Source organism: Dromiciops gliroides, chromosome 6, assembly GCF_019393635.1.
Source record: "Dromiciops gliroides isolate mDroGli1 chromosome 6, mDroGli1.pri, whole genome shotgun sequence".
Taxonomy (NCBI): Eukaryota; Metazoa; Chordata; class Mammalia; order Microbiotheria; family Microbiotheriidae; genus Dromiciops; species Dromiciops gliroides.
Genome location: NC_057866.1, coordinates 210364620 through 210378690, shown reverse-complemented (window position 1 = coordinate 210378690; position 14071 = coordinate 210364620). Strand labels below are relative to the sequence as shown.

General features: G+C 37.6%; 1 protein-coding gene across 30 annotated transcripts in view; it reads left to right on the top strand.

The window, feature by feature from the left end:
- The window catches only part of SORBS2 (sorbin and SH3 domain containing 2), a 511092-nt gene that overhangs the window by 475539 nt on the left and 21482 nt on the right, over positions 1-14071 (top strand). For 15 of the 30 annotated variants that reach the window (XM_043970524.1, XM_043970516.1, XM_043970517.1 and 12 more), the window contains one exon: positions 1090-1293. In XM_043970524.1, coding sequence (XP_043826459.1) covers positions 1090-1293 — 204 coding nt within the window. Of the gene's footprint in view, positions 1-1089; positions 1294-5518; positions 6320-7183; positions 7379-12629; positions 12738-14071 lie in introns of all 30 variants that reach the window. The other 15 variants (XM_043970499.1, XM_043970498.1, XM_043970500.1 and 12 more) reach the window with 3 other exon arrangements.

Here is a 14071-nt window from a genome sequence, read left to right as displayed (position 1 = left end):
TTTATACCCATGAATTCTAGTTCTTTTGTTTTCATCAAAATCCATTCAAAGTGCAACAACTCAAAGAAGTGGTTTTATTTACATTGCTGCAATCATTGTGTAATTTGTTCTTTTGGTACTGTTTTCCTTATTCTAGAATCACTACATATAAATTTTCTAATATTTCTCTGAAGTTTTTTATTCATCATCCTTTACAGCAAAGCAATATTCCATCACACCAATATACTGCACTTTATGCAGTTTTCCCCCAATTGTTAGACATATTTAATTCCCAGCTTTTAATCATCCCTGTCTAACAGTGTTTTCTTATTTTGTATCTTCACTAGTTTGAATGTGCATTTCTCTGATTATCAGTGAATTAAATCACTTCAGAAGTCACTGATAGTTGCTATTTTGGGGGAAATTATGTTGCTTGCACATGTTTATTGGAGAAATTTTCTAGTATATGTGTGTACACATTCACACATTTATATACATGTATGTGTATATTTGTATCAATTCCCTACAGATTTTGGATGTTGGTCTTTGATTTATTAGGGTTATGTGATGCAAAGATTTTTACATATGTATGTATATGATATAGATACAGCTTCTGATTTTAGTTGCATTGACTTCATTTATGCAAAATTTCTTTTAAAATTTTGCACAATTAGTATTTCTACTTTGTCTTTATAATCCTTTTTGTCCCTTATCTGGTTATAAAATTTCTCTTGCCCATAATTGTGAAAGATATTTTTTCTCCTATGTTTTCATGATATGACTTTTTTAGTTTCAATTTTTATCCATTTGGAATTTATTGTGGCATAAGGTATAATATGCTTATTTGAACCATTTTTCAGATTTCCCAGAAGCTCCTGTTGAATAAGGAGTCCCATATAGTAATTTGTACCCTTGTGTTTTATTAAATAGTAAATTGCTAGATTTATTTTTAATCATGATTCTTTAGTGCTGATTCATGCTATTCCACTCATTTCCCCCTTACTTAGTGACAAATAATTTTAAATAATTACTCCTTTATAATATAGTTTGAGGTCTGGTCTAGATTGTCACTTCTTTTCTGGTTATGCATCTTGTACATTTTAATTACAGGGAGATAGAGTCATTCTTCTCAAAAGAGTCGATCAAAATTGGTATGAAGGTAAAATACCAGGAACCAACAGACAAGGCATCTTCCCTGTTTCCTATGTAGAAGTCATCAAAAAGAATGTCTCAAAAGGTGCTGAGGATTATCCCGACCCTCCAATACCCCACAGCTATTCTAGTGACAGGATACACAGCTTAAGTTCAAATAAGGTAAGAAGAGATAACATGATGATAGTACAATCTGTTTTCCATGGGGAAAGACTGGTGACTTAAACATATGGGGCCAAATCAATTTTTCCTATGTATAATAACAATCAGAACATTGTGTTATAATATCAAGTATCCTTGTAAAGTGGGGGTTTACAACTGCCTTAGATATTAATATGCATTCTTTTGTTCTCCAAACCATTTCTCACAGACGCCAGTCTGGTGACCTAGGAAATGGCTTATCAAAGAGCATATGGTCACTAGACTGACTTGTAAAAGTTATTTTAAATGCATACAGAGAGGCAAAGTAAAAGAGCCATTAGAGTCCTAATTGTACTTGTTAACTCATGTCTTTGAATGGAGATGTTCTTAGGTCTTTAGAAACCTAGTTTGCTCATTCTTGTAATGAAAACTCTGGTCCAGGTCTAGGGACACTTACTTACATTGATTATCCATGATGGAAGTAGGATAAGAGATCTATTTCATGGATTTCCTCATTAGAATTTTACTTTTGTGCTGCTACATTTTGTTTTTTACACATTCAGAACTTATTTTGTTAATCAATGTTTACGTTCAGCAAATTCAATGCAATTCAACAGTTACCAAATCTGTAATGTGTTCAGAGATAAGATATGGTCGTTCCTCCCCTGAAGAAGCAGGGGCAAATGCCATAAACACAAATAACTTTAATATCCAAAATAGTACAGGAAGTTCAAATGGGGTGGGGTGAAGGGAGATAGGTAAAGGTCTAGGTGGAAAAGGTTTTTTTCAAGAAAGTCTTCATGGGAGGGATTTTTAAAGGATAGATAGGCATTCCAAAGGAAGAGAAGATATTCCATGCATAGAAAACAACACAGACCCAGAAAAGTGGAATGTGTGAATGGGGGAAGGGAAGGAGTTCATTTTGGCTGTGGCTTCCTGTACATGGCAGGAAGTGATCGGATAGGTATAATGGTGCTAGACTGTAGAATGACTTGAATGCCTGTTTTTATTTAGCAGGAAAGAGTAGGAATCCACCAAAGTAGATCAGTGGAGTGGCATGACCATATCTCTACATAGAGAAATTGAATCTGGTACAAAAGAAGAATAGGATGGGAGATAAGTTACAGGGTAAAAAACAAACAAACTGTGAGGAGTCAAATGGCTACATTTTTCCATTCTTTAGTTTTGTCAGTCAATCAGCAAACATTTATTAAATAACTACAATGTCAAAACCACTCCAGTATCTCTGCCAAGAAAACTCCAAACGGGGTCACAAAGAGTCAGACACAACTGAAATGATTCAACAACATCAAAAAAAAAAAAAGAAAAAGAAAAAGAAAAGCAACTACCATATGCTGGATGCTGTGCTAAGTAGCACAGGAATTCCTACCTATTTTTCATCGCCTCCCTGTAAATAAAAACATTCTCAAAGAATTGAATCCAAGGCCCTCTTAGTATTTCTCAGATTATTTGTTGGTGGCTGTGTTTTTAGTTAAATTACTGACTTTTCATTTTTCAATCAGAATTAATACTTAGTAAATGCTGTGGATAAAATACCCAAAATTGTCTAAATCTAGCAAGATTAAGTTGATAAGGATATAAATGTTGCAAAAACATCTACTTTATGACAGGACCCATGGACAGTGATTGAGTCCTTACCCTAAAAGAATCATTCTCCTGGAGTACAGAATTGAGGGACTCAGAGAGAATTTATTCTATCTAACATGTACATACAACTGGGCTTCAGTCACAAAGGAAGTTCTATGTTTTGATATGATAATTACATCATGATTGATGGAGTTCAAGGACTTTGTCAATTAAATTCTAGTTTCTGTAATCTCCTCCCAAAAACTGTTAAGGGACTTTCCCTTTCCACAGTCAGCGACCATGAAAGAAAGAAAAAAGATAATACTCTTTGACTAAAAAGTCAGTCTGTCAGTGGTAGAGAATGGGTGTGTCTGCTAAGGGAGTTAGTTTCATATTACTAAGTCTGTTTTTAAGAGAAGGGGAAAAAAAATCTCTGCACACAGCTTCCATTAACATTTACTGTTTTAGAATCTTTTAGTTAATAGCAGCAAAACCAGGCAAAGGGGAGACCAAGATGGTGAGGAACTGTAAAAACCAAGACCAGGATTAAATAAAGGAACTGAGGGGTTTTAGCCTGAAGAAAAGAGACTTAGAGGGAAATGATAATGGCCTTCAAATTTTGTTGAAGAAATGTCATATGAAAGAGGGATTAGATACATTTTTCTTGGTCCTAGTGAATTGAAATAGAAGGAATAAGGAGAAAAAAATGCCAGTAAGCTAACTGTGGCTTGAGAAACGTTCCTAATGTTTAGTTGTCCAGAAGCAGAATGAGAAGGTAATGGATTCTCCCCCTTCCCGAAGGTTTTCAAGTAGACTGAATAACCACTTGGGAGGGATGTGTGGAGGTGATTTTTGCTCAGATATGGATTGGACTGGATGGCTTGTGAAGTTCCTTGCCAATGTGAGGTGCTATGATTTTATAAGTCACAATTTTCCTTGAATTTTCTTTATATTGAATTGTTTGGGGGGGGTTAAAAATGATATTTCAAAGTTATTTTCTTAGACTGGAGGTTTTTTAATAGCTAATCAGTTTTCTTAATACTGTTAGGTATAGAACATGTTCAAAAGTGTTTAAATATTCATAACTATAGTCTGAAGAAATACCTGTTAGAATTTGTATCAGTTTCTGGGGTCCAAAAAGAAAAAATTGTCACTTGTTGACCAACCTACTGGTGAGGAAGCTTTCAAAATAAGAAAGGTTGGTGCTCTGCAATAGCCTTCAAGCACCCAAGAGCATATCTATGCATTAAGGAGGCATCACAGGACTTGAGTGGAAATCATCCTAGACTATACTGTTAATAATTAGTGTAAAATAAGGCATAATCAAATGAATATAGATTAAGACACCGCTCCTCTTAGAGAAAAAAAGACTGTCAAGGTCCAAGAAGCCTAAGAGAAGTAAGTGCCATCTATCTACAATGAATAAAATGTGATACGAAATTCTGAACCAGAAAATAAATAGTTAAGTCCCTTCTGTAAAGTGTTTTATTTACAAACTCAAGGTATAATAAAAAGTCATACTCTATCCTCAGTTAAGATAATTTACAGGTATAAAATGTGGTAGTTTTTTTCTTTTCTATCACCACTATTAAAAAGTAACAATATGGCAGGTACCTCTAGAATTACTCTTGATAATTTGTACTATTATGAAATATAGACAAAATTAATATATAACATAGTTAAAATGCAAGCCTATATTTTCTTAGGTGTGAACTACACTACATGAGTTCATAAGACATACATAATAGTATGTCTCTACAAAGAAGTCTCAAGTTCTTCCTAAGAAGAGACTCTTGCTAATATGTGAATACATTTTTTTGAGGGGAGACTTAACTATTCTGGGTTCACTTCAGTCCCAGTCACATTTCTTTGTGATTTTGAAATCTTTTTCATTTAAAATCCTTTAATGCACACTTTAATAAAGCACAACTGCTTCATAAATATTTTAAAGTACATAAATAGGGGGCAGCTAGGTGGCACAATGGATAAAGCACCGGCCCTGGATTCAGGAGAACCTGAGTTCAAATCCAGCTTCAGACACTTGACACATACTAGCTGTGTGATCCTGGGCAAGTCACTTAACCCCCATTGCCCTGCAAAAACAAGAAAGAAAAAAGTACATAAATAGTTAAAATCACTTTGAAATCCTAAGGTGCAAAAGGAATAAGTCCAGGCGGAGAGAGATAAAACAAATCCTTAAGAAATTATAGGAAGGGGTTCACCTTTTATTTCTATTCAACAAGTCTAGTCATAGTTTGAAAAAAATATTTCAGATTTGTTTATGTGGATTATTTAATTGCTATACTGAAGACTGACTCAGAAGAGACCAAATAGTAAATAGGAATGTCAAGAGATGACATTTTAGCTTTCTTCATGAACTCTGATTCACATCCATCTTGCCTTTGACATTTGTGATCCTATCCAAGACTGATAGAATTTCATTTTTCAAATAACTTTTCTGATTCATATGCTAATGATTTCATGCATTTGCTGTCACTGAACTATCTTCCTTCTAATCCAAAACCTGATGTAGGGATTTTTTTTTAGTACAACACCACACCCCTTCTACATTTTGTTCTCTTTCTGTCTGTCCATGTTGTAGTACATTATCTTTTCTTCTTTCTTTTTTTTCCTCCTCTACTTGTGTTCATGTGTAAAGTTGGCTCACAGTGCATCCTGCCCTACTTTCATGTCACCTTGCCCAAATTCTAATAAAGGGGCCGTAGAAGGAGTCACCAATGAATGGTTATCGTTGACTGTGGGGTTTCTACCTTCAAGCCCTGTGACCCCAATTCCACCTCCTATTCCTGGCAACTTCTTGGATGAATTAGAAAAACTTGAGGCTTTAACCTTACCAAGTGGCCAATCTGATCCAGAAATCTTAGGGAATAGCCGGGTACAAGTTAAGGCTAATCCTTCCATTACTGAGGCATGCGAGCCCACTGAAATGCCATCTTCTCTGCCACTCCTTTCTTCCTCTGACACCATCTCACCTCTAGCCTCCCAGTTCCATGATCCAGTGGTAATTCAGGATTATACAAAACCAGCTGAAAAAATATGTACAGATTGGAAAGAGATGAAAGGTTCTCCCACTAACAAAGAAAAAAACAAATTTTCAAATATTGGAAAGCTGCCTGAAGTCCTGGGTGATAAGGTTGCCCCTTCTGTCCAGTGTAATGTGGGTACCTTGTCCCAAACACTCCCTGTCATTGAAGAAAAAGAAGAGGACCCTTGTGATGAATTCATGTCAATCATCCATGGAAGGAAGTCAAACTTTCAAGAGTCAGATTTCTTTCAGTATGAAGCTGATGTTACAGAGGAAGCACCAAGGTTATACATAGAGGAGGAAGATGAGGAGATGAAACATGATTGCTTAACATCTCCAGTGGCAATTATAAATGACCCTAGGATATCTAAGGAATACTGGAGTGCAGCCAGTCCAGCCAGTACCAGTAAAGAGGTATTTTAATTTAGCTTATTAACTAAAGAACTAACCATTATAATTAAATACTTCCATTTTATAATAATTAGTATTTAACACTTACTATGCATCCACTCAGCACTAGACATCGAAATGGGCAAGAGACTTCATTTACTTGAAAGGTTTTACCAACTACAGGAGAGAAGGGCTTTTTGCAGATGCGAGGACAACAACACTGAGCATTTAGATAAGATGGCAGAAATATAGGATGTTGTTTGGCCATTGGCTTATTTGTTCTTTCCTTCTGTACATCTAGAAAACCAACTTTAGCCATCATCTTCCAAGATTCAAGTCTCTGACTTTAAGGAGCTTATGTTCCATAAGGGAAGATTGTCTTATAAAATTAGTTGTGTGAGTGTCCAATGTCAAATGTGAACGTGGGAAAAATTGAAATCACAGCAGAGGTGGGTAGGCTAAATGCTATCTGATATTGCTTCTACCTCTAATAATTTATTAATCTAGAGAGAAGCTCCCTAGGAGAGACCCCTGGATTGATAGACTTTAAGACCAAGAAGAGGACCTAAATGATTATTTCTAAACTTCACAAGTTCCTTCTGTATTCCTTGAGAATTAACCACATACAGTAATCATTCATATTTCTAACTTTTCAGTTAGAAAGACCCATTCTCAAAGGCTTTCTAGAAAATTGAAATAAAATTAGAGGAGAGGTAGCTTCATTTCTTTTTCCAGCCCCCCAAATCACAGAAAAAGTAAAATGACCCACTGGGAACTGTGATACTAACATGCCCATACATCAATGCTTCATTATTAGGGTGTTGGGATTAGGGGTGAACATCAACTGAATAGCACGTTGATTTCTTGTCTTCTTTTAAAATATTTAAGCCAGCATCATTTTCTGCAGAAGATGGAGGGATTACAACTTCCCCTCGCCGCCTTTCCACTAGCCCTCCATTTCATTCTACCTTGGCACCCATCTCTGACTCTCTCTCTACAATCCCTGGTTCTGCCCAGACCCATTCACCTCCTCTCCTTACCAAATTTTCCTACCGACAGGAGACAATGTCACCCAAGTTAAAGGTAACTGCATCTACTGTTGGGTGTGATATATTATTGCATGCCTTCCAGTGCACGTGAAACATTACCCATACTTTGTAGATTAATCGCCATTTTATAAGATCTAAACTCTACGGAAAAATTAATTGCTAACATTTGACTAAATAAGCATGGTGTCTGCAGTGTCACATCAAGAGCCCTGGCTTTGAATCTGAGGATCTGGGTTCTAATCCTGAAACCAACATTTACTGTGTGACCTTGAAGAAGTTCCCTAACTTCTCTTGGGCCTCAGTTCCCTCATCTGTAAAACAAGTCATTTGGAATAGATGACCTCCAATTCTGAGGATCCTATCTAAACTATGGTGACACAGCTGTTCCTCCAAGATTGAAACAAGTCCCTAAACTTTAAGAGAACAAAGTTCTATTCTCCAAGTAACCATTGGAGAAAGAAGTTGAACATTAGTGTAAGAAACCTTTCATTTCAAATCCATCAGGTTTGAATCTTGAGGTTTATCATTTCATACCACTTCCTTACTATTTCCCAACTATCAGTAGGGTCACTAGGGCCTAAAGGCAGTATAACTTTTGGAATGGGTAAGTACTAGGCAAGTAACAAGTAAATACTTTTCTCCTTGCTAGGTAGTAGGATGTTTGGCACGTAGTAGGTGCTTAATAAACTTTTGACAGGTTGAAGAGAAATTGCTAACAGTAAGCAATTATATAGCACCTTATTTATGATTACTTATTAGTTATTTACTTATTTATATAGCAAACCTTAAAACGTTTGCAAAACATTTTTTACATACATTATCTCATTTGATCCCAGCGTTCTGTGTGATGCTAATACTAATTGCTGTTATTTTTTTCCATTTTACCAATGAAGAAACTGAGATAGAAAGAGATTAAGTAGATTGACCAGGATCATATAACTGTCCAAGACAGAATTTCTAGTCCAATTCCCATATGTTACATATGAGGAAACTGAGGCTCTCAGAGGTTGTGATAGGCCCAAGGTCACAATTACCCCAGTAGAAAATAGTGGAATTATATAGTTCCACTCTACATCCTCTGACTTCAAATGCAGGCCTCTTTCTACAGGCCCATGCTGCCTTGAAAGAAATAGGATAAGCAGAAAGAATGCTACCTATGGAGCAGATGGCAGAGTATCCATTGCCAAATGTCTGGCATCTTGAACTGGTATATAAATTCCCTTTAAAATATAATTAAAGTAAATTAATGCCTAATCTTGGCACAAGGGGTAATTAAAATTTCAATTCAAAAGTCAACATATCTCACACACACAATAGGTTTTTTTTGGTGGGGCAATGAGGGTTAAGTGACTTGCCCAGGGTCACACAGCTAGTAAGTATCAAGTGTCTGAGGCCAGATTTGAACTCAGGTCCTCCTGAATCCAGGGCCAGTGCTTTATCCACTGTGCCACCTAGCTGCCCCCAACACAATAGTTTTGTTAAGCAAGCTCAATTGATTTCTGAAAAACAACCATTTCCCTGGCTGGGAGATGAGGCAAAAAAATATTAACTTAAAAAATAACTGAAGTTCCACATTTATTCTTTGGAATTGAGAATAACAGACACAGTAAACATTGAGAAGTGCAAGGCACAATCTGAGTCTAGCGAATGAGTCAGATCATACAAATTCTCAAATATTCTTTAGGTGATCTATTCACAACATACATACACACACCTCCAATAAATTAAGTCATAGACGCTGAAATCCAGTAAGACAGTTGAAATAGTGAGAGAAAGCATCTATTTTCACCACTAGGCCGAAGGGAAAAGGAAGAAACTTATAAGAATAGGATTTACTATAATACACATGGACACAATTAAAATTTTTTAATATACTTTTATTTCTTAATTTCATTTTTAGGTTAAAATTTTTTATTCTTTTCACTGGCTTTTCTTACCTCCTGGGTTCTTTTTTCAGCTGTCTGAAAAATGGTTAGGAAACTATGCAGGAAGAAGCAGTTCTTTAACCCAGAGGCACACAAACATGCTAAATATTAGACTATTAAGGGAAAGAGATTCAATCCTATGCACAGAACAGCTGGCTTCCTTCTGGATCGCCTACTTTTCTAGGTTTGTAAAGTAACATAATTCCAATATTATCAACAAGTACAGGATGCATGTCCTATTTAAATAAAAGCATTCCACAACAAAACTACCATTTTCTGGATTATAACGTACTGAGATATACACTTAAATGTGTAGCACAGAGGATAGAATCTGCAGTCTTAAATGTCGCCCCAAGTCACTCTTTCCCTTAATAAATAATAGTTCTATTTTTCCCAGACCTTTATCTTTTCCAATTACATATAAAGATAGTTTTCAACATTCACTTTTGTAAGATTTCGAGTTCCAAATTTTTCTTCCACCCTCCCGAAGCCAGCAAACAATCTGATATAGGCTATAATAGTTCTAATGCCAATTTTCTGTTCCCTGTGACTTTGTTAGTCTCTGTATCTTTCTCTGTAAAATGAAGGCGTTGGACTGGTTGAATGACCTAGATCTAAAGCTGGAATGGAACACAGAGGCCTTGTCTTCCAACATCCTTACTTTAAAGATAGGGAAACTGAACCCCAACACCCATGATCCTATCTAAAACTGAGCAAAGAGATTTAGGCTGTTTGCAGCGGAGTCACACTAGAATCTTGTTGCAGGCAAAATGCTAATAGGTGGGTCTTAGACATCACTGAGGCAGCTAGGTGGCAGAGCACTGGACTTGGAATCAGGAGGACTCATCTTCATGAGTTCAAATCCAGCCTCAGACGCTTACTAGCTGTGTGAACCTGGGCAAGTCACTCAACCTTGTTTGTCTAAGTTTTCTCATCTGTAAAATGAGCCAAAGAAGGAAATGGCAGACCATTCCACTATCTTTTCCAAGAAAACCCCAAATAAGGTCAAGATCTGTACTGTCATTCATAATCTAGATCTTTTAGATTTCCAAATAAACTTTGTAATTAACACTGTCTAATAGAGGGTGTCCCAGAATTCTTAGTGTAGTTGAAAGCTTTAAACTGTACCAAGACTTTTGGGACAGTGTATAATTAAAAAATGGGCTCTAGGCACATCTTACAGTGGTTAGGGGTTTCTAGGTGGATTGAGACAACATTCACATAGAAGAGCCACAGTACCACCCGAACCACAGACATGATCCCCCAAAGGCAAAATTTCCCCAGCTAAAATGGTTGCTCCTGCACACAGGGGGAGTTTTCCCATGATAACAGGCCTGGCACTTGGAGGTAGGATGGTGCCCAAGTTTCTAGTACCTAATTATAGGCCCACTGTATTCCAGACCCAGCCTTCTTTCTTGGGTCTCTAGACCTCTTTTTCTTTTCTTTTCTTTTTTTTTTTTTTGTGGGGCAATGAGGGTTAGGTGACTTGCCCAGGGTCACACAGCTAGTAAGTGTCAAGTGTCAGAGGTCAGATTTGATTTGAATTCAGGTTCTCCTGAATCCAGGGCTAGTGCTCTATCCACTGTGCCACCTAGCTGCCCAGACCTCATTTTCTATTCAAGCACCCCTGGGTAGAAGCAATGCTCTGGCCCACCAAAGAGAGATAAATGTTGAAACTTTTTAGCACATAATAACTCTCTCTTTTCCTTTTTTAAAAAATTGTTTTGCCATCTTTTCTTTTTAAATCATCTTCATTTCCAGATAGGACGGGGCTTCTCTCCTATCCAGTGAGCCATCCCTTCTAACAAAGGTTGAAACAGAGAGAAAGCAAACCAATTTTTCAGGACACATCGGCCATCATCATCACCCATAATCCCCTACCTCTGTGCCACAAAGAGAGGGAGATACCTTGGTCATTAAGGAGGAAAGATGAATCTAGCCTTTGCTAATCCCCCTAGAAAGCTTGGTTCAAACCTTCCCCAAATCAATCAAAGGCACTGTGACATTCTGTAATGTGAGAACTGAAAGGGGCTTTAGAAATAATAGGCCAGGCAACACTCCTAAGTGTTACCCAAACCAGATTAAAATGTAATTGGGAGGGGGCAGCTAGGTGGGGCAGTGGATAGAGCACGGGCCCTGGAGTCAGGAGGACCTGAGTTCAAATCCGACCTCAGGCACTTAACACTTACCAGCTGTGTGACCCTGGGCAAGTCACTTAACCCCAATTGCCTCACTAAAAAAAAATAAAACAACCCCCCCCCCAAAAAAAAAGAAAGAAAGAAAAAAAAATGTAATTGGGAAATAGTTAAGAAATTAAATAAAAAATATAATGGAACACAGATAATGCTAACCTGATCATCTAAGTCAATATTTGGCCTCCAGGAATCCTTACTATAGTTTGGTGGCCCCCTTTCTATTAGAGCTTGACACCACTAATCTAGTTAAGTACACTAATTTTACTGAAGAGGAAACTGAGGCCCAGAAGTGACTTGCCACAACTAGGCCTTGGCACAGGCTAGACTGAAATCCAGGTCTGCTGAGTTCAGAGATCTTTCTTTGGCAGTTTTCTTCCAGAATTGACAAAATATTGGCATTCATCTCAAATCAACTACTAGAAAGACTTCCATGATGGCTTGTTCCAAATAGATCAGTGGAAAAACCCAGGACCCTGTGGAGAGGTGTTCCTGACATTAGGAAGGCATTATCAAAACAGTTTTAAGTTCAATTATGGCAGTCTTGATCACTTCACTGTATTTTTTTATCATGTTCCCCAGAAGAAAGTTACTGTCTTCCACTGAAAGAGTTTTACATCCAATAGACATTTGGCATTCGGGATGAACATATATACCAAGGGAAGTCTCTTTCTCCCTCACCTCTCTATTCAAACATGCACAGAGGAAATCAGTGAATAAGTAAGCTCAATTTTAATGCATTTGCTAAGGACAAAATTCCTTCTGTGTGTTCTCAGCTTTCTGCCCTTCCTAGCAAACAGCTTATGTATGCAAATATTAATAAGTGACTTGCCCATGGTCACACAGCTAGTAAGTGTCAAGTGTCTGAGGTCGAATTTGAACTCAGGTCCTCCTGAATCCAGGGCTGGTGCTTTATCCACTGCGCCACCTAGCTGCCCCAATGTATGCAAATATTCTGTTGTGATTTCTTTCTCCCCTGGAGGGTCCTGTGAGCCCCATAAGCCCAGTAATACCAGAAATGTGGCTTTTGTCAAGGAAGCAGTAGCCCAGGCACTGGGAACTCTTACCTTGTGGGAGAGGGATAGCTGCTGTGCTTTTTTTTTTTTTTAGCATGTCTGTTGTATGTGCATGCGAAGGGAACTGACCATCCTCTTTGTGGTTTTTTCAGGCTGATTTAAAAAGAGAAATATTTGTAATGGCTAAGCCTCCTCGTAGCCCAGTGATATCTAGGAGATCCTGCAGCCCACCTGTCAGAGGTCACAGCAGTTCACACAGGGTAGGGTCCTGCACACCCCCGGCGTGAGATGGCCTTCCCATCTTCACAGTTTTAGCGTTTCCCCTTCAGTGTTCCGTCCTGTACATTGGCCAGCTAGAGCATTGGAGTTAGGAAAGCCTGAGTTCAAATCCAGTCTCAGAAACTTACCAGCTGCAGCACCCTGGGCAAATTACTTAACCTTTCCAGCCTTCCTTTCCTTATCTGTAAAACCAGGATAACAAGAGCACCTACCTCCCAGGGTCATTATTAGGATCAAATGAAGGAAGGAAATGAGCATTTATTAATACCTACTGAATGCCAGGCACTTACCATCTCATTTCTCCATATATGAAATAACAAATGTAAAGCACTATATCGGGGTGGCTAGGTGGCGCAGTGGATAGAGCACCGGCCCTGGAGTCAGGAGTACCTGAGTTCAAATATGACCTCAGACACTTAACATTTACTAGCTGTGTGACCCTGGGCAAGTCACTTAACCCCAATTGCTTCACTTAAAAAAAAAAAGCACTATATCAATGTTAGGTATTAAATCAAAATGAAGATAATGTGTGTCCAAAAAAAGTTCAGTTGTGCTTATATATTACATTAAATTTTTTTAAAGGAATGTTCCACTAAAGTATTTTAAGGATGCTTGGCTGGTATCCAAATCTCCTCCCATTAGCCATTGAGCTTAATAAAAGCAGATTTTAGAGTTCAAAGGGACCGTAGGGATGGTCTTCTACAATGCTGTCATTTTACAATGAGAAAAGTCAGGCTCAGAATCGTGCAAGAATTTGCCCAAGGTCATGTAAGTGGTAAAGAATTTGGATTTAAATTCCCAATGCAGCGCTCCTTGCCACTGGTCTACATCATATTAGTAACTAAATAAGCACCAACAGTATTATTCTATCTGTTCCATGCTTTTTTATTTGTTGTATGTTCCCTCGGACACTGATTTCTAAGACCAGATGACAAAATGTGAACCTAGGCCTTTCTTAACTCATATGCTGCATCTCATTTTCTGCATGTTTTCTTTGGTTGATGTCCCATTTGTTGGAATTTTTTCTAATGCATCATCCCCTTCTCAAAATATTTTGTCACTATAGTAAGCTAAGCTCTGTTCTCTTGACAACATGCCTTCCTTGTGGAATAGTGTTTCCAGGAGCTGTCTGTCCTCAGTGTTTCCCTATACGATAACCTTTATTTAGATGAAAATGTAAATTATTCCCCATTAGATACTCCGTTCATTAATGTACTATGGTGTGTTTTGTTTTTTTAAATGAGTGGATCGTAAATATTTATCCAAAGCAGGATTATACAGTCAAGGTGTATGGATTGTTAATTTCTTACACCAT